This window comes from Varanus komodoensis, unplaced genomic scaffold (assembly GCF_004798865.1).
Source record: "Varanus komodoensis strain SLA01 unplaced genomic scaffold, ASM479886v1 scaffold14_1, whole genome shotgun sequence".
NCBI classification, from domain to species: Eukaryota; Metazoa; Chordata; class Lepidosauria; order Squamata; family Varanidae; genus Varanus; species Varanus komodoensis.
The window spans coordinates 11,434,489-11,454,378 of NW_025335438.1; the positions used below are offsets into that span (position 1 = coordinate 11,434,489).

At 42.2% G+C, this 19,890-nt stretch overlaps 1 protein-coding gene across 7 annotated transcripts in view; it reads left to right on the forward strand.

Moving 5' to 3' along the window:
• Nucleotides 1-19,890, forward strand: part of NCOA2 (nuclear receptor coactivator 2) — a 168,691-nt gene that overhangs the window by 106,525 nt on the left and 42,276 nt on the right. For all 7 annotated transcript variants that reach the window (XM_044423977.1, XM_044423980.1, XM_044423974.1 and 4 more), the window contains exons 5-6: nucleotides 10,387-10,490; nucleotides 12,127-12,304. In XM_044423977.1, the coding sequence (XP_044279912.1) occupies nucleotides 10,387-10,490; nucleotides 12,127-12,304 (282 nt within the window). The remainder of the gene's footprint in view (nucleotides 1-10,386; nucleotides 10,491-12,126; nucleotides 12,305-19,890) is intronic.

Consider the following 19,890-nt stretch of genomic DNA (forward strand, 5'->3'; position numbering starts at 1 on the left):
CAACCATGAAGCTCACTTGGTGACTTTAAGCCAGTCACAAGCTCTGAGCCAAACCTACATCACAGGGATGTTGACAGAATAAAAATGGAATGGAAACTTGAAATGAGCACTGCAGCCATGGCACTATGGCTCCCAACACCAGCATCCATGTGCTGAGTTTGGATGACCGATCAAAAGAACTTTGTACATGTGGGAACCCCAGTTGCACTTAGTTCCAGCACCTGTGCTCATAGAAGACTGTGCACGTAAGCTTCCCTTCTTCAGCTATATATGGTAAATATGCAGAAATCTGGGGTGGGAGCTGGGAACTCATATGACATTGGGGCAACTTTTCAACATGTAGACTTCCTTAAGGCACATAATGCATAAAGCAAATGTTTGTTAGCTGCTACTAGTAGGTAGGGATTATGTGGCACATGGAAATGCATTGAAGTGGCACATGACATGGAATCATAGAATAGTAGAGTCACAGGACACCTATGAGGCCATCAATTCCAACCCACAGCTGAATGCAGGACTCAAGTTAAAGCATCCCTGACAGGTGGCTTGTCCACCTGCCTTTTGAATGCCTCCAATGTGGGAGAGACCATGATTTCCCTAGGTAATTGTTTCTGCTGTCATACGGCTCTAACAAGAAAATTTTCCTGCTATCTAGTCAGAATCTAGCTTTCTGTAACTTGAACCTGCTGTTTAGTGTTGTGCACTGTGGGATGATCAAGAAGAGATCCTGTCCTTTCTCTTTGTGACAGCCTTTCAAGTACTTGAAGAGTGCTATCATATCTCCCTTCAGTCTTTTCTTCTTCAGACTAAACATGTCTGCTTCATTCAACCTCTCCTCACAGGGATTTGTTTCCAGTCCTCTGTTTGTTTTTTGTTCTTCCCTGAACATTTTCCCACTTGAATGCATCTTTCTTTCAATGAGTTGCCAAGAACTGGGCACAGTACTCAAGATGGGACCTAACTAATGCCGAATAGGGGATGCAGGTGGTGCAGTGAGTAAAACCATTGAGCCACTGGGCTGTCAATCAGAAAGTTGGCAGTTCAGATCCATGCAACAGGGCGAGCACCCACTGCTTTGTCACAGCTCTTGTCTACCTAGCAATTCGAAAGCATGCAAATGCAAGTTGATAAATAAGTACCTCTTCAGTTTGGGAAAGGTTACAGCATTCCATGAGCCTCGCGTTTAGTCATGCTGGCCACATGACCATGCTGGCTGTTTAGCTTACAGAGATGAGCACTGAGCCCAGAGTTAGACATGAGTAGCATGCATGTGTGGGGAACCTTTACCTTTTTTAATGCCAAATACAGGGAAATCACTATCTCACATACTTTGGAAGCTCTGTTTCTATTAATGCAACCCAAAATAGCATTTGTTCTTTTTTTGCTGCCGTATCACATTGTTGGCTCATACTCAGCTTGTGATCTACAATTCCAAGATCTTTCTCAATCACAGAATTGTTGAACCAAGTTTCCCCATCTTATAACTGTGCATTTAGTTTCCTTTTCCTTAGTGTAGAACTCAGCATTTGTTCTTACTACATTTCATTCTGTTGCTTTCAGCTATCAACTATATCCCACCCAAGAGTGATTTGCCTAATGGTGGGTGAGGTAAAAATTTAAATAAATACATTGATTTTGTGTCATCTGCACATCTGATCAGCAATTTTCTGTACATCCTCATTCAAGCCATTAATAAAAGTGTTGAAGAGAACTAGACCCACTTTTAGCTATTTTGCTGATCGGAACATCATGTGACAACTTACCAAAAGCTTTACTGAAGTCAGGATATAGTATGTCCATAGCATTCCCACAGTCTATAAGGGAAGTTACCTAATGAATCAATGATTTTTAAAAAATCTGATTTGTGCTGGCTTCTAGTAAGTAGAGCATTGTCTTCAAGTTCCTTCCAGTTTGAAATCTTTATTATCTGTTCCAGAGTTTTCCTAGGGAATGATGTCAGACTTACTAGCCTATATTTCCTAGGATTTTGTTGTTGTTGTTGTTGTTGTTTTTGTTTTTGTACTTTTTGAAGGTAGGGACAATGTTAGACCTCCTCCAGTCACTTGGCATATACCCATCCTCCATGATTTCTCAAAAATAAGATACAGCGGTTCTGAGTGTTCTTCCACCAACTCCTTTATAACTCTCGGATGCAGTTCATGAGGCATCAGAGATCTGAATTCATTGAAAGAAATTTTGTGCTTCTTGAATGTTTGTTTATTAATCTCCAGCTTCAGTCCTACCCCTTCAGTTTGTACTTCATTTTTTCCAATAGGATTCAGAGACCTGCTTTTGGGATAAGACTGAGGCAAAGGAGGAATTGAGCACTTCTTCCTTTTCTTTGTCATCTGTTGTCAAATTGGCCTTCTCATTAAGAAGTTGAATCACCCTTTCTTTTCTCTTTTTCTGTGCATGTGCCTGAAGAAGTTTTTTGTTGTTTATTTAAACATGTATTTATAGCCTGAGATTCCTTCAACTTGCTATTTGTGTCCTTTTTTGGTTTTGGGTATATTCAGAGCTTTTTGTAGAGATACATTGGTTTCATTACCTATCTTTTAAAGAGAATAATCTATCTTTTAAAGGATAGTACACTTAAAGAAACAGTACAAACTCCCACCTATATTGGATTCCTTCTTTTCTCAATTGCTACAAAAGCTTACTTATCATTATTAAAATCTTAAAATTAAAGCAAAACCTTATTATTAAAATCAGCTTCCCCAAATCCCTGAGTAAGTGTACAGCTATACTCAGTCTTTGCTTCCTTTAAAATCAGGAACTCAGGTATGTTGTGGTCACTTTCTCCTAGACTTCCCATAACATCCATTTATCCACTAAGTCATCTCTATTAAATTGAGGATAGCTGATCCTCTAGCTCTCTTCTCCACTTTCTGCAAAAGTTGTTGTGCACATGGTTCAGTCTAACTCTTTTATTTCTGTTGGCTCTGCTGCATACAGTCTTGTTGCCTGCTTTTTATTCTTAAGTTTCTGTGTGGTGTGTAAAAGGAACAGCTATTCTTCCTGTGAAGCCAAAGCAAAAGAGACATAATCTTTGCACCTCGGAGCTTCTACTGGTCATTTGAGCACCAGGACCAAGTTACCATGGATGAAAAGAGTTTTGTTTTTTTTATAGCTTTCTATTTGATGATGTGGCATTCATTTTCTAAGCAATTGAGCATTCTTGTCAAAAGAAAATGATAAAGGACCCTATGGAATTGGATAAAAGACAGCTTTTCCATTCAGATTATTTTCTGTTTGTGTCTAAAAGATTCTGCCATTCACGTGGTGACTGAAGCTGAAAAAGTACTTTATCAGTCTGAACTAGGGTTTATTGTAGCACCTTATTTTTCACCAATTTCAAGGAAGCTTAATTCAGCATTTTAAGTTCTATAGACTGATATGATTGTATGCATGAAGTTGATATGCTTGAACATACTTCCATATATGAAGACAGAAGTATGGGTTTGTGGAAGCTTTTTTCATGTGTTTTAGAAGAGCTACTTCAGATTTTCAGAGGTACATCCAGCTCTTGCTGGAAGATGGGGCATTGAAAGCCAATCCCAGTTTGCATATCTTCATTCAACATTTATTTTGGAGGAATAAGCAATAAACATGCCACACCATAAGAAGTTCTGTAATCAAAACTTTTCATTCTCAATAAGCTATGGCAGGTTAGTTGTGGGCAAGTTCCAGTCTCAGCTGGGGTGAAGCACAGAGGATTATCTTCACTTTGTCCCAGCCCAGTCTGAACCCCCTGCCCTGCCCTGCCCTGCCCTGCCTTCAACAACCTAGTGGAAGGTGAACTGCCCATTGGAAGGCATTGCAGAGCACTTCGAAGGGACAGCTCATGCCTGTGTACTCAGGGTTTTGCAAAAATAGGCTTTCCAATCAGCTTCCATGATCTTAAAAAAAGTTTAAAGGGTCAAGCCATGATTGTCAGCTGAAATTGACTAACAGTTGCAATGCAGGAGGGAGCAGTCACTGCCAACCATCTCCAACTGCTGATTAGGCACTTTGGGGGTTGCTGGCAATGGCAGTCACCTAACAGAGGGCTTTGTTGGTCTCCCCATGGTATATTTTGTTGTTCAGGTTCAGTCAGCATGAGAAGCCACCATGGGTGACAGCTATCCTAGAATAGTCCAGTGACACTGCAGGATAGTTTGAAAAAAACCAGTCACCCTTGGTGAACCAGTACATGTTCACATGACACAACAATTGACCTATACTAAAAAAAACCAACAAAACCCTATGGGGGATTATTTTGTCATCCTAACAGAGTCATTGTTTAAATCCATTTACTAGTTTATACAGGAGAGACAAGCATCCTGCATCTGAGATTTCTAAAGTGTAATATACTTTCATGCACACTTCCTCAAAATGCTCTGCTTGGGTACTTTGCATACCAAAAATGTACCTTTAAGCAATTACTCATGAAGCACATTTTAACTTTGAAGGGAAAGAAGGCTAAGGAAAGACATTTAATAGGAGACTGGTTAAATAGCACTGTTTAATATTGTTCTTTTGGGGAAAAATGAGTCCAAAGCTGTATGCTTGTTTAACTTTGGAACTAAGTCATCAAGTCAAATAGTAAAGAAAATTAATATTTCTTTATGAAATCCCAAAATTCTTCAAAATCAAATCTTAGAACTATGGTCTCATGCAGACATAAAGCTGCCTCTCTTGAATCCCCAGGTTGGCAGATTTGGAACCAGCCCCATGATTTACAGAGATATCTCTTGTGTATTTCCTTTCTGCCTTCCTTTGTTATCTTTAACTATGGCATAGAATTATTTCTGCACTTCAGATAGTCATAGGTGACTTTCCATGAATCCAATCTTAACTACTGTATGGAAGTCATGCTAGAAAATGGCTTTGCAAACCCTGATTTGATAAAATACTAATGCTGGCTGAATCAAAGGCTGCTTAAGCATAATATATGTTAGGTAAACTAGCCAGATATGTTCAATTGAAATACAGCAAATTAGATGCTAGATGGGATACCAGGCTAGAAGAACGGGCATCAAAATGGTAAATACAGTTCAAGCAAGTGTAAAGTAATACATGTTTACAAAAGATTGGCGCAAAAAAAAAAAAAAAAAATCCCAACCTCAAGCATACACTGATAGGGTTTCAGCCAGCAATGATTGAGCAAGAAAGGGATCTTGGGGTAGTAATGGACAGCTTGATGAAAATGTTGGTCCAGTGTGCAGCTGTTGCAAAAAAGGCAAATCCCATGCTGGGCATTGTTAGGAACAGAATAGTAAATAGAACTGCCAAGATCTTACTCCCCTTATACAAGTTTTTGGTGCAACTACACTTGTCTCACTAGAATAAAGAGAAGGGCAACTCAAATGGTCAGGGTGCTGAAACAACTCCCCTATGAAAAGCAGATACAACAAGTGGAAATGTTCAGCCTAGGAATAAGGCAGGTAAGGAGAGACATGATAGAGGTGTTACAAATCATGCAATGAGTGGAGAAAATGGAGAAGGAGACTTTTCCTCCTCTCTCATCATTTTCAAACCCAGGGTCATCCCATGAACCTGATTTGTAGAAGATTTAGTACAGACAAGAGGAGGTACTTCTTCATACAACATATAATTGAACTATGGGATTTGTGACTACAGGAACTGGTGGGGGCCAGCAATATGGATGGTTTTAAAAGGAAATTGAACAGATGTATGGAAGAAGAGACTATTAGTGGAATTAGTCTTACTGATAATGTACTGCCTTCTTTACAAGAGGTGCCATGCCTGCATACACAAGTTGCTGAGGAACTTGGGCAGGCAGAGGTCTTGCACCCATCCTGCTTGAGCAAGCCTATGGGCAGTTGATTGGACACCATGTGTGCAAAGTGCTAGACTAGATGGACGTTTGGTCTGATCCAACATGGCTTTTTCTATGTTCTTACATTCTTTCTATGTTATTTCCCAATTTCCTTCAAATTGTGAAGGCCTACTGCACTGCATAGGATTGAAAAATTACCTTCTGCTGTCTCAAGGGAGAACACAATGATTGTTAATATCACAACAACATGTAAGACATTTGGCAGCACAATAGTACTGCTAGTAGTACAGTAGTGTTTGCAAGAACAGAATCACAGTTTTGGGTTGAATGATTCCATTTTCAGCTCTTTGTACATCTTTTAGGTTCACCTGTTGTTTCACTAAACTAATTTACACAAGTGAGCATGAACAGTGCTAAAAGTGAAACCAAATAGGCTTTCTGTTCTTGGCCTTCAGATGGATATAAAAAGGAAGGAACAGCTAGCGTTGTTGGTAGTTGAGACTGGTTCCTCCCAGATTATGGGGAGCTTTTATTTGCTGACAATGGACCATGTGATAGGAAGGTAGTAAAGCAAATATTCAGTCTCAGTGAGTAAACAAGCTAGGAATAGTGCAGCTGCGCTTTTCAAATACACACAGCAGGAGATTTCAGCAAGCTGATGATATATTGTGCATTAATGTTGAAAAGATAAACAGATTTGGCGAGCGCAGGATGGGCCTTGTGCTTTTATACTGGCAGAATGCTTCCTAATGAATAAGAATGTGCTGCTGGCCTCACACGACCATATGGCAGACTGCTAAGTTTAGTTCAGTGCAGATGCATATTGCTTCCTAGTTCGCCTCCTAAAACCTTTCTGTGGTGATCTGCACTTCATCTCTTAGTTTTGAACAGCGAAGGTGCCTGTTGATCTTGTGGCACCTTCATCTGCAAAGGTATGTGCAAAACGTAGCTGGAGCTCCTCTTTTTGCTTTCCCCTTTCTGTAAGGTAAACATGGCTGGTGATGGCATAGCTCTCCTGCTAAGCTTTTAACACTGCAGCAGTAGCTAGCTAATAGTCAGTATGCTTCTGAAAAATGGGGGAAACCCTGTGAGAGTGACTGATGCTTCCCTGCTGATTGAAATACTGCCATGTGGAATTGGCTCACTTACTTGAGTGTAAGTAATTGATTTCAGTGGGAATGCCTTTCTTTTTTTAACTCATACTTCCCATAGTGCAACAGACCTGGTTTGAATGTGGGCCATATGCAGTTATCCTAAATAATTCAAACTTCATAGCTCTGTTACGTGGGAAGGATGACTGTTCAGTTGGGCCCAGCACATGGCCATCGGAGGCTCATGTGAGCTTAAAAAACTTGTTAAATCTAACAAACAGTGGGAATAACTTTTAAACACTTTTATTACAGTAGTTGAACATCTGGTGCATCTTCATCTCAGTAATATGTTGTCTTGCATAACCTCCTATTGTCTGTAGGACTTCACAGATCTAGATACTGCTGTTAGTACCCATACAAATGAGAACAGATTAACCAGTTTTCCCATGGGCAGCAATTTCAGTGTAGCAGTTGCCACCTTCTTCTACCCAGGCTGGAAGAAGTTAACTGGCACACACAAGAACAGAAACAATAGTCAACAGGAGTACATACAATAATAAGACTTTATGCCTAGTCTTTTATTTAATGCACACATTACCAGCCTTGTGTTGCTATTCAACAACAACAGGGACTGCAGGTGGCACAGTGGTTTAAACCTCTGTGCTGCTGGGCTGCTTGATCAAAAGGTCACCGGTTCGAATCTGCACAACGGGGTGAGTTCCCGTTGCTCCATTCCAGCTCCTGCCAACCTTGCAGTTCGAAAGCATGCACATGCAAGTAGATAAAAAGGTACCACTTCGGTGGGCAGGTAACAGCGTTCCATGCACTTCGGTGTTTAGTCATGCCTGTCACATGACCACAGAGACTGTCTGAGGACAAATGCTGGCTCCCTCAGCTAGGAAACAGAGATGAGCACCACCCCCTAGAGTCAGGCATGACTGGACTTAATGTCAAGGAGAAACCTTTACCTCTTATTCGACTACAATCTGCTAATTGGCAAGATACTTCTGTGAGTGTTGGAGCTTCTGAATTAACCAGAGGCAAATGGGAGGTAACAATTTTTAGACAACAGCAGCAAGGTTGCAAGGTCTTCACAACTTGAATGTTCTCACAAGGTATGCTAGTTTGTTGCAGCAAAAACAGCCTCTTGTGGCATCTTGTAAAAACTAAAATATTTATCATGTCATTTATTGATGTGAGCCGCCCCGAGGCTTTGGCAAATGGGGCGGCATAAAAATGTTTTAATAAATAAATAAATAAAATTAGTTTAGTAGACTAGATTTCATTTCATGAAGTCCTTGCATATGGACTAAACTTTCCAAAAGTTTCCCTCTTGCTCACTGGCATTATGCTTTCTAATAATACTTTGAGAAATACTACTGCAACATCTTTCTATATACTTTCCAGTATATATGAGTTTGACCTGAATGGAAATGCATTCCACTTTTTTAAAGATTAATTTATTCAATATCTGCTACTTAGCACTCCTGACTGCTTATAGGTTAGCTAAAACTGCTTTTATTTCTCCTGCAACCAGAAAAAAGTTCACCAATTTTCCATGATTGTCCTTGTTTAGAAACTTAAAATGTGTGTGTGCGGTGCAAAAGCAATGCTGTAAAAAATCTATGTACTTTAATTTATTTTAATATTCCTGCAAGTAGTTTTAATTGCATTGTTTTCCCGTTTTAGTTTTATGATGATACTGTCAGTTTAACCACAAATTTGGGAGAATTTTAAAAAGCTATTCATATGAAGAAGAAATAAAAGAAACCAAATGTCAGTCTAGCTTACATGACAAGGGATGGAAGGCAGGGTACTGCTCAGTTACAGTAGTCTAGAGTTTATGTCAAGTCCAAATAGACCAAGCCCTCAGTTGTGGCTGATTCTGGAATCATGTTGCCACTTTCCACACCAACATTTCTCTTTTCATCAGTGTAGAGTAGAAGTTGGGAAAACTGAGAATACGTTTTCTGCCATCCTCTTTGGCAGGTCAAAATTTTCTTTATGCATGCTGTAAACTTAACAAACCATGAAATGTGGAAACGGGTTGGTTTATTTTGCAGTATAATAACAGAATTGTGTTTATTCTGAACTTTATCACAGAGGCGTAATCATTCAAATTTGATGGAATACTCTAAGGGCCATAGCTCGTATGTTCCATAGCTTTAGTTTCATAATGAATACTTTGCCTTTCATCACCAGCACCCGTTATACATGTTTGATTTAAATTAAGTATTTTATTCAGTAATTATCAGTGTGGGACTTTTGGTTGTCCACAGATATAGGAAGTGTAAGATGTTGATGCAAGTAAGACAGTCTTAATAAGCTGGGATTTGTTAGTTATTCTTAAAATGGCATTTCGATCTCACATTTATTTTTAAGCAGCAGTAGTTCTTTTTTCATAGAAATAACTTATTTTTAAACTTCTTTATTTAGGTTTTATAAAAAGAGCAGAAACAAAGCTTTGTGGAATTGCAGTATAACACGGTGTTGTAGGATTTACTGCTATATCTTGGTCACTTTGTTAAACCAGAACCGTAATTTTAACATTTTTAACTTCAACTGTACCTGGGATTTCTATAAGTAATGAACCTGTTTATTTTGTGTTCTGTGGAACTAAGCTTTTGAGCCCATGTTCTGTCTCTCACCATCCATTCAACAGTGAGATGAGACAGATTCCACAGTCTCTCCACTATCAGGTGTGCACTACTGCTGCAGTGATGTTTTGGATGCACTTTCAAAATGCACCTCCTGATTTTGATTGTATCCGTGTTCATGGCAAATATTCAGTACGATAGTTGGAAATTCACCTGAACCTGACATACTTATACAGTTTGGTTTGGATGCATGATTCTGCATTCTGGGTGCACTTTCAGATGCCTATATGACACATGGCAGTAGTGGCTTCATCAGTACACGAAAGGAGACTGCTCTTTTAGTTACATTAATTTGTGCTGAATACATGCTCCATGTGGACTGACTTTGCAGAGTTCTCAAAACTGGTTCAGGGAGCCAAGATGTTGACTAGAATATGCCATAAGGAAAAGTATGATAACAATTCAGAACAACTTCATTGGCTCCTGTTTCATTTCTGCTTTTGATCTGATCCAGAATATACACAGAGCCAATAACTGATGCTAGAAACCTATCTCATGAGATAACCACACAAAAAATGGATCTTTAATGTTTTTCTAAAGGCCTATAATAAAGGAACCAATTAAACTCTAGCTGGTATGTTGCACATATGTAAGACCATTGCAGGAAAGACCTTCTTTGTCTGCCAACCTACCTACTCCCTAAGGCAGGCATATGAGAAGGTCTGTTTCATATCCTCTGTTGCATATCCTGAAGTGCTGGATGGAATTAATGTTGCTGTATCTGAATGGGTCTGACAGTGAGACTGTCTCCAGCTTGCAATGCCTCTTTGCTATAATTAGTTTTAAGCATAATCTTCTTAAACAGCTCTTTAGTTCATAATGCATGTTGTGTTTCCCCTCCCTTTTTTCTGTACAGAAAAAGCAGCTGCCGCCAATGAAGATGAAGTGCAGAAAGCTGATGTGTCATCTACTGGTCAGAGTGTCATTGACAAGGATGCACTTGGACCAATGATGCTTGAGGTGAGGTGTATAAAGTTTTCTGTTTTTAGAATTATTTGCACCTTTCTAAAAAAAATCTGCTGAACTAAAACTATGCACATTTGAATGTTTTAATTTCCAGAGGGGTAACTCTGTTTCAGCAAAACAATAAAGACCCTTGTGGCACCTTAAAGACTAGCACATTTATTATGACAAAAACTTAGTGCAGTAGAATCCACTTTGTCAGATACGAGATGATCAACTAAGAATTGTTCACAGAATGTGCTCTTGTGAATTCTGAGTATTCTGTAACATTGTAATGTCTCTGAAAGGTAAAGAAAAAAATGTTGCATGCATGTTCTGTTCGTTTTCATTTAGTCCGGTCATAGACAGAGTAATAAAATCTCTGTGAATCAGTGTCAGAGCACTGTAGCCTAGAAGGGAAAAGAACTTCTTAATCTACTAAGAAGTTGATGCCATTGAGTAGAATGGGGCTTCTACTTAGGTAAGTATATATAGGATTGCAGCCTGTATGTGTTATACTGAACGTGCTTTCAGATATAGCTTGTTATTGATTCAATACATATCTTGGTCAAATGGTATTAGAAAGGACCTGCTGTTGTTAAAAAATTATGGGTTTTCTACTTCCTTGAAAATACGTTTCAAGAGCTTTTGAAGCACTGGGCAAACACAATTTGGGTCTGACCTTTGCCCAAGGAAAGGAAGCTTTCCTTTGCTAGTCAGCAAGGAGAGGAACCACCTCTCTGCAGGTGCAGAAGGAATCTCACAGGTTCAGCTCAGCCCAAGAGAAATGAGCAGGCCAAATTGTGGGGACAGATGAGTGGGAAGTAGGAAGCTGTACCTTTCCCAGATCCATCTGTCCTTCAGCATGGCAGTGCCGCCCAGTCTAGTTCCTCATCTGTGGGTTCCCTCTTCAGCACATGCTGCAGTGCCACTGGCACACCACTTATTTGTCCCTTGAAGCAGCTCTGATTGCATATTCATTCCTTTCTCTTAATTATTTTGACTTTTACCTCTGAGTATTAGGGCAGTATCCAGTTCTGCTGGTCCACTTATGCTTTCGATGCACAAGAAATCTCAAGCACCACGCCAATAGGATAAACTATGCTATTCCCAGGGAAATGTACCTTGCCAGATTGCACTGTTGGCTTAGTGCTAGAGGCTGCTCAAAAATATAGGTAGACCAGCAGCGTCAGATAACTTCACTTTATTCTTAGCCTCTTGATGTAGTTCTTGCAAGTAAAATTCATATATGTTGGATATATTTGGAATTCAGCCCATGGGGTTGTAATCTTCTTTACAGTATAAATATTCAGCAGAAAAGTTCTGCGTTATTCTAAGGCATTTTTACTCCATCATTCTTGCACCAATATTGCAGCTGTTGCTAAGCAGCACTACTGTACAAACATTTTTCTGTACAAAAATTTCATATTGATTTTTTAAAAATATTTTTAAAACTGCGTTATTCTCACACTCAGTCAAGGAAGAAACTAAAAAAGGCTACTTGAAGGCTTAGCGTAGTAAGAAAGCCTATTTTTCTTTCTCTGCAGAGATTCAGGATTAAGGGACTTTAAGAGAGGATGATAATAGCATAGCTGTTTTTATCTTGATCTAGATTCTCAACAGTGAACTAAACATTTTTTCCCTAATCTTTCAGGCCCTCGATGGGTTTTTCTTCGTAGTGAATTTGGAAGGTAATGTGGTGTTTGTGTCAGAGAATGTGACACAGTACTTAAGGTACAACCAAGAAGAGCTGATGAACACAAGTGTGTATAGCATCCTTCATGTAGGGGACCACAGTGAATTTGTCAAAAACCTGCTGCCAAAATCTATAGGTATGGTGCTTCAAAACACATCCATTGTTGGTCATTTTTTGTTTTGTTTCATGTTTGTGCTTTAATTGCTTCATGTTAATGCCGCACAATCTCATAATGTTTTCTTCTTCTGTTCTTGTCTCTAAATCAGCTTTTCAGATGAGTTTCTAATTCTCTGCTTTTTTCTTGGACCTTATGAATAACTTCATATAATCAGTGACAGCTGTAGGGTTAACATTGCCATAAGCTCACCAGTTTGTATTCTCATGAACTGTGTTATGAGGATTATAAAGGATGGAAGAACTGCTTTTATTATAGAAGATTGCCAGTTTGTTGGAAATATAACTTCCTTTGTCTCTAAAAGTTGATGTGGATTTTCCTGCTCCACTTTTTTTCTTTGACGCTATTAAAAGAACAGTGTTATGCCTGCTTTCTCAGTGAGTGTGTTTCTTGGTGGTATTGGGCAACCTCTGGGTGTGTCCAAAGCTCTAGAGAAGGGGACAGTCCTTAACCACTGGTTGTCTTAAATATCCCCTGGTAGAGGACCATAATTGATTTTTTCCACGTGCTACTATAAACCCACTCAAATATTTAGCACTCAGTCTTGTCATGTTTCAACACTGACAGACATGTGGTTGGTGGCTACACAAGTAGGGGCTTGATGTACCCAGCCTCTGTAACTCTTTATCATGAGAAGCCTAGATTGCCCTTTGATGGTCCCCTACTGGCAGCCAGCAATGTTATTTTCCTGGTCTTTGGCTTGGATACTTAGAGATGTTTCTGCTCCCTAATACAGTGTTGCTTATATTTTATTAATGATACTCACTGATGTTTCAGAACATTTAAATGAATAGTTTTATTGATATTGCCATGAGCAGTTTTGAACAATCTTTAGAATAGAAAGTGTAGAATAAAAGCATTGTAATAAATGCTAGAAGGAAGGACTTTGGGGGAAGCTGTAGCTTTATTCTAATGTTGCTGCCCTGTTTCTCAGCAGCTGCTGATCAGAGGTAAGAGCTTTTCTCTGTGGGGCAGAAGGGGTAGAAGCAGGGGAGCAAGCACTCCCTTTTTCCATGGGCTTCTCCAAAATGACTCTTGGGTTGAAAAATGTTCCCCAACTCTGGAGAAGATAAGGCAAGTCTGAGTTCAAAGGGAGAAACTTATGTAATAGCAGCAGCTACAATTAAGTTCTTCGTCGTGGCCTCTGTGCATCACACATATGGGGTACTGCGTCTGCGCAGTGCCTAAGGCCGGAAAGATTAGAAAACTAATGATTTTTGGCAGGAAAACTCCGCTCCCCTCCCCCTCAGTACTATATATAGAGTGGAGTGTCCGCCATTTTCTCCAGTGTTTTGCAACCGCCGTTTGCTTTGCCTCGTGCCTCTTCACTCTTGCATTGACTACTCTCCTTGCCTAGTTAACTTTGTTGATTGTTCTCTTGTATTTCCAAGTTCTTTACCCTTGTTACGAAGCTATCTCTCTCTCTTGTTCACTCTTAAAACAAAACAAAACAAAACCAAAAAGATGATCCCCTCTGCACTATTTACTTTTTTCTCTTTCGCGATGGTGCAGCGAATGGCCTTTCGCAAATGTGCGGAGTGCGGTTCCAAGATGTCCCCCGTGGACCCGCACGATCTGTTCCTCCTCTGCCTTGGCGAGGGGCACAGAATGGACAAGTGTGGCCACTGCTTGGCCTTCACCAAGCAGGCCAGGAAGAACCGGGAGAATCATCTCCATAAACTGCTCTGGGACCAAGCCCTGATGCATTCAGACCAGTTGGTCTCAAAGCCTGGCTCTGCCTCGACTGCACCCCCACAGCGCTCTGCCTTTGTCTCGGCCGCGCCTTCTCAGCACCCTGCCTCGGCCTCTGCAGCACCTCCGCCGCGTCCTTTGGACAAAGGCACTTCATCAATGGGGCCCAACAGCTTGCTTCCCCTACTAAGCAACAGGAGAAGAGAAAGCACAGCGCCTCTGATAAGTCCTCCAGCCATAAGAAGGCGAAGAAGGACAAGGGGGACAAGCCGGCCCACAAGGGGAAGAAGCCCGACCACTCTAAACATCGTGGTTCGGGTTCATCTGGGCTCTCGGTAGCAGTGGCTGCTATGGTACTGACCCCATCGGGACCGGCCCTGCAATCGACCCTGCAGGTCACTCCGCCGGGATCCCCCAGACGGGTCGTTCGGGCTGAGAGTGCATCCCCTCGATGATCTGAGGCGCCGATGTGCGAGTCTATCTCAGATGGCGAAATCTGTGACTCCCCACTGAAAGCCCACTCACCAACTCTGATGCCTCCATCTGGACCAGCTGCAGAGTCCTTTTTGCCACCACGGCACCAGAGCTGTTCCTCTGACAGGCATGCCAAAGAATAGGACCAACCCAGCCACGGAGGCTTCACGGGCTGGGGAGAATACCACTCCTTTGGATATTACCCATCAGCTTGGGACCGTCCATCGCCATTGGTCCCAAGGGAGGCACCGTCCACGTCCGGCCTTGGGGAACGGAGACACCATACTTCCCCGGGGAATTCATCATCCAGCGGGCACTACCACTACAAGGGCGACTCGGATGAGTCGGAGGTAGACTCTACCTCTCCTGATGTGGCCATTACTTCTCAGGGCCCAGGGTCCCCAGATGAGCCCCATATTACTTTCGGGGAACTCATGTCTAGACTTGTTCGGTCGCTGGAGATTGAGGCACAACATCAGCCCGATCCCAGCACCGATAAGTTCTACGACATCATCAGGGGTGAGCAATCAGCAGCCATCGTATTACCCCTTATAACCATGCTTCGCCAAGTAATGGTTCAGCCCTGGGATCTACCAACTCAGCCACAGGCCACGTCTTGTCGCTATGAGGCAATGTACCGGGTTCGGGAAGAGGATATTCCATTCCTCCTGCATCATCCAAAACCAAACTTGGTGGTGGTCAAGTCGTCCCAGGGCAGGGAATTGAGGGGCTACACAGCTCCTCATGATAAGGAGGGCAGAAAGATCGATATGCTAGCTCACCGGGTCTATGAGGCCTCTGGACTCGGCCTCCGCATATTGAACTACAAGGCGCCGCTTGCACGATATCAATTCTTTATCATGCAGAAGCTTGAGAACATCGCCTCTTCTCTGCCTGACCACCAAGCGGACTTGGCCAAAGTATTCATAAAGGAAGCAATGGAAGTGGCCATACAACAACTTTCAACTGCACAGCATCATGTAGACACCAACTCCAGGGCCCTGGTTGGTGCCATCTCCCTCCGTCGGCACGCTTGGCTGAGGAGCTGCAATTTCCCGGAGGAGATGAAGCATAGAATCGAGGAGATGCCATTCGATGGAATGGGACTCTTCCACATCAGGATGGACCACAAGCTCAAGGCCATTCACAAGTCGCAAATGACAGCTTGTCGTATGGAGATCCCAACGCAACAAAGATGTAAGTGGTCTTGGTCCCATCCATTGTACCGCCAGCAATTCCAACCATGACAACAGTACCAGCAGCACAGAAAGCAGCAGCCACGCTTTTCACAGGGCCTTCTCACAGGGTTTTGACAATGATAAGTGCCAGCGCTGATAGGCCCGGTGAACCTCTCCATCTCTCCAATTCCCACCTTTCCCTGTCCCATTTGGGGATTGGCTACAAAGCTGACTCCCCATTTGGGAGTCCATCACATCTGATTGGTGGGTTTTATCCATCATTCAGCTCGGATACAGAATAGAATTCGGCATCGTTCCCCTGTCGAGCCCAATTCGATTTATACCATGCTCGCCAGCGTTACAAGACGAAGTTCGTCAGCTCCTTTGTAAAGGAGCGATCCGTCAGCTCTCTCGTTCTGAGGGACTCCATGGATTCTATTCGAGATATTTACGGTCCCTAAGTGGGATGGTGGTCTCCGTCCTATCCTGGACTTATGAAACATTAATAGGTTTATCAAACCTAAGGAATTTTGGATGACCACTCTTCAAACTATCCTTCCATTGCTGAGGAGAGAGGATTGGTTCGCCTCACTGGACTTAAAGTATGCTTACTTTCACATCTCAATTCATCCTTGTCACAGACGCCTTTTACGTTTTACTGTCGGATCCGACATATTTGAATTCAATGTCCTCCCATGCGGACTGACCACTGCTCCGCCTGTCTTCACAAAATGCATGCCTCCGGTGTGTGCATATCTGCAGCTTCAGGGTATCCAAGTATATCCTTATCTGGACGACTGGCTTATTTCCCAGACTAAGAATATCCTCCTCTCAGCGGTCCATACAACTTGTACTCTATTGGACAATCTTGGACTTTGTCTTAATCATGAAAAATCATCCCTTGTTCCCGCGCAGGTGATCGACTTCATTGGAGCTCATCTCGTTTCTACCCTAGTGAGGGCATTTCTTCCTCCAACCCGTCAAGACAGCCTCTGTGCATGTGTTCATCGGATTCGACAAGACAGGATGGTACCGGCTCTTTCCATTCAGAAACTACTGGGCCACATGGCCGCTTCAGTTGCCATCATTCCATACGCCAGACTTCAACTTCGTCCTCTTCAACTGTTCTTCAACAAATCGTTTCATCCACAGCAGGATTCACCCAACAAGCTAATCCAGCTTCCGCTGCCCGTTCTGCGTTCCCTGACATGGTGGACTATACCAGACAATTTGTAGGTGTCCCATTCTGGCCGCCTCAGCCAACCGTAACCCTCTACACTGATACATTGTTGATCGGTTGGGGTGTAGTATGTGCAGGACTTCGCACCCAGGGAACTTGGAACTGACAGGAACCAATGAGACACATCAATTTTTTCGAACTCTTAGTGATCTTCAACGCTCTGCGATCATTTGAGAATACTCTTCAACGACAAGTAGTCCAGATTGCTTCGGACAGCATAGCTGCCGTGTTCTATATCAACAAACAGGGCGGGACAAAGTCAGCTGCCCTGGCCCGCCTGTCAATGGAGATTTGGGATTGGTGTATCCCGAGGGACATAACCCTGTTGGCGGTTCACCTAGTGGGTACCGACAACGAAGAAGCCGATATGTTGAGCAGACAGATGTCGACAACTCACAAGTGGGAGTTGGACTGACACATTTGTGATCAGCTCTTCCATCTTTGGGGAAATCTGGACATGGACTTGTTTGCTACCCATGTGAACAGGGTATGCGAACTGTTTTGCTCCAGGGCAGGCATCGGACTGGGGTCAGCAGGAGATGCTCTCATGATCCCGTGGGACAACACGAACTTTTACGCCTTTCCTCCAATTCCGCTCTTGACGAGAGTTGTCTCAAAGATAGCCCAAGACAAGGAATCCTGAAAACTCCATGGTGGCCTCACCAGCCATGGTTCTCCACTCTTCTGCAGCTGTCAGATGGCATATTTCTTCGTCTCCCATCAATACCACATCTACTGACTCAACAAGACGGAGTGGTTCATCATCCGGATTTAACTTCTCTGAACCTCACAGCTTGGTGAATCCGCTGACTCTCGATACTGACTCGGTACCGACAACATCTCAAGCATCAGAAATTTCCACTTTCGGAGCCCTGCAGTTGCTTGCTTCCTCAGACCCAATGGGATTTACTTCGGGATCGACTGTTCTCTATCCAGATATTCAAAGAATTCTTGAATCTGCTCTAAGACTGTCAACACAGAGATCCTATGTGGCAAAGTGGCGTCGATTCTCATCTTTTGCTGAATGCCTCTTGTTTGTTCCTGGACTGGCTTCTATCGAGAACATGTTACAATTTCTTTTGGAGTTGCATCGTTCGGGACTTAAACCTTCATCCATAAAGGTTTACATGGCCGTGATTTTGCATTATCATGGTGCGATACAGGGCTCATCTCTTTTCTTGCAACCGATGGTTAGACAATTCCTCAAGGGACTGCAAAACCTTCATCCTTCAATTTGCCCTGTTATGCTGACGTGGAGCCTTTCAGTTGTACTGCAGGCACTTACTAGACCTCCCTTTGAACCTCTGGCGACTATTGACTTACGGCTAGTATCTTAGAAGACTGCCTTTCTCATAGCTGTTACGTCAGCTCAAAGAGCTAGTGAACTTTGTGCTCTTCGAGTAGATCCACCGTATTTGAATATCCATAAGGAAAGTCATTCTTCGGATGGATTCAACGTTTTTACCTAAAGTTGCCACTCCATTCCATATGAATCAAGAGATCATCTTATCTGCTTTCTTTCCACACCATCGAACCCGACTGAAATATCCCTACATACTCTCTATGTTCAGCGTTGCTTGGCGTTCTACAGATCACGTACAGAGTCTTTCAGACGTTCTAATCGACTCTTCGTGAAATATTCTGAACAAGACAGGGGCTCTCCAGTCACGTCTCAAAGGCTGTCGAAATGGATTGCTCAAACTATCGTGTTGGCATATCAACTAGCAAAGATGGACTTACCTGTCTCTCCGAGGGGTCATTCCACATGAGCAGTAGCGGCATCATTTGCCTTCGCCGCAGGAATTCCAATTCAAGATATCTGCAGAGCTGCAACCTGGGCTGCTCCGTGTACCTTCGCCAAGCATTATTGCCTTGACGTGCGTGCCAGACAGGATTGCTCTTTTGGAAGAGTAGTCCTTCAGCTATTCTTCACTGATGACACCTCCCTCCTCCTAGTCTGGTAAGCTTGCTGGTCACCCATATGTGTGATGCACAGAAACCACAATGAAGAAAAGCAGGTTGCTTACCTGTAACTGATGTTCTTCGAGTGGCCATCTGTGCATTCACACAACCCACCCACCGGCCCCACTCAGTGTCGGTGAGTGGATTCGTCTGTCGATACTATGCCTTAATAGTCATGGTATATAATGAACTATTAGAATATTTTTCTCTCTCGAAAGGGGGCAAACAATCGGTCTTTCAAAGACTGGAGAAAATGGCGGACACTCCGCTCTATATATAGTACTGAGGGGGAGGGGGGCGGAGTTTTCCCATCAAAAACCGTTAGCTCTCTAATCTTTCCAGCCTTAGGCACTGCGCAGGCGCAGCACCCATATGTGTGGTGCACAGATGGCCACTTGAACAACATCAGTTACAGGTAAGCAACCTGCTTTTGCTTTCTAGCAGAGAACACTGTTCTGAGTTCTTTAGCAATAGCTATAGATTTGGCTTTGCCCATATAGAAGTCTCCATAGAGCTGGTATTTACATTATTAATATTTGTTTATTATTATTTATAAATAATAATATTTATATTATTTGGTTTTTTTTGGCACCAGGCTAAGACCTTTTTATTTCAACAATATTTTAATAACTTTTAACATCAGCTTATAGGTTTTAATCTGCAGCCAGCGTGGATCTGAATTTTATCTGTATTATGTTTTGTTTTGTTTTATTTTATTTTATTTTATTTTATTTTATTTTATGTAAGCCATCCCGAGGCTATGCGATGGGACAGCATACAAATACTCTAAATAAATAAATAATATTAACTCCTTTCTTCCTTGTATTGGTTTAAACTACAGTAGAAGTAGAAGAGTTTGGCCTTGTCTTCTATTGCCAGCTCTCCTCGGTCATTGGCACATAATATTTGCATAACTTGTTCATGTATGATAGACATGATGCTTCATTTCTTTCTCCCCGCCCCATCCAGTATTTTTCACAGCCTTGATCTCTTAGTTACTT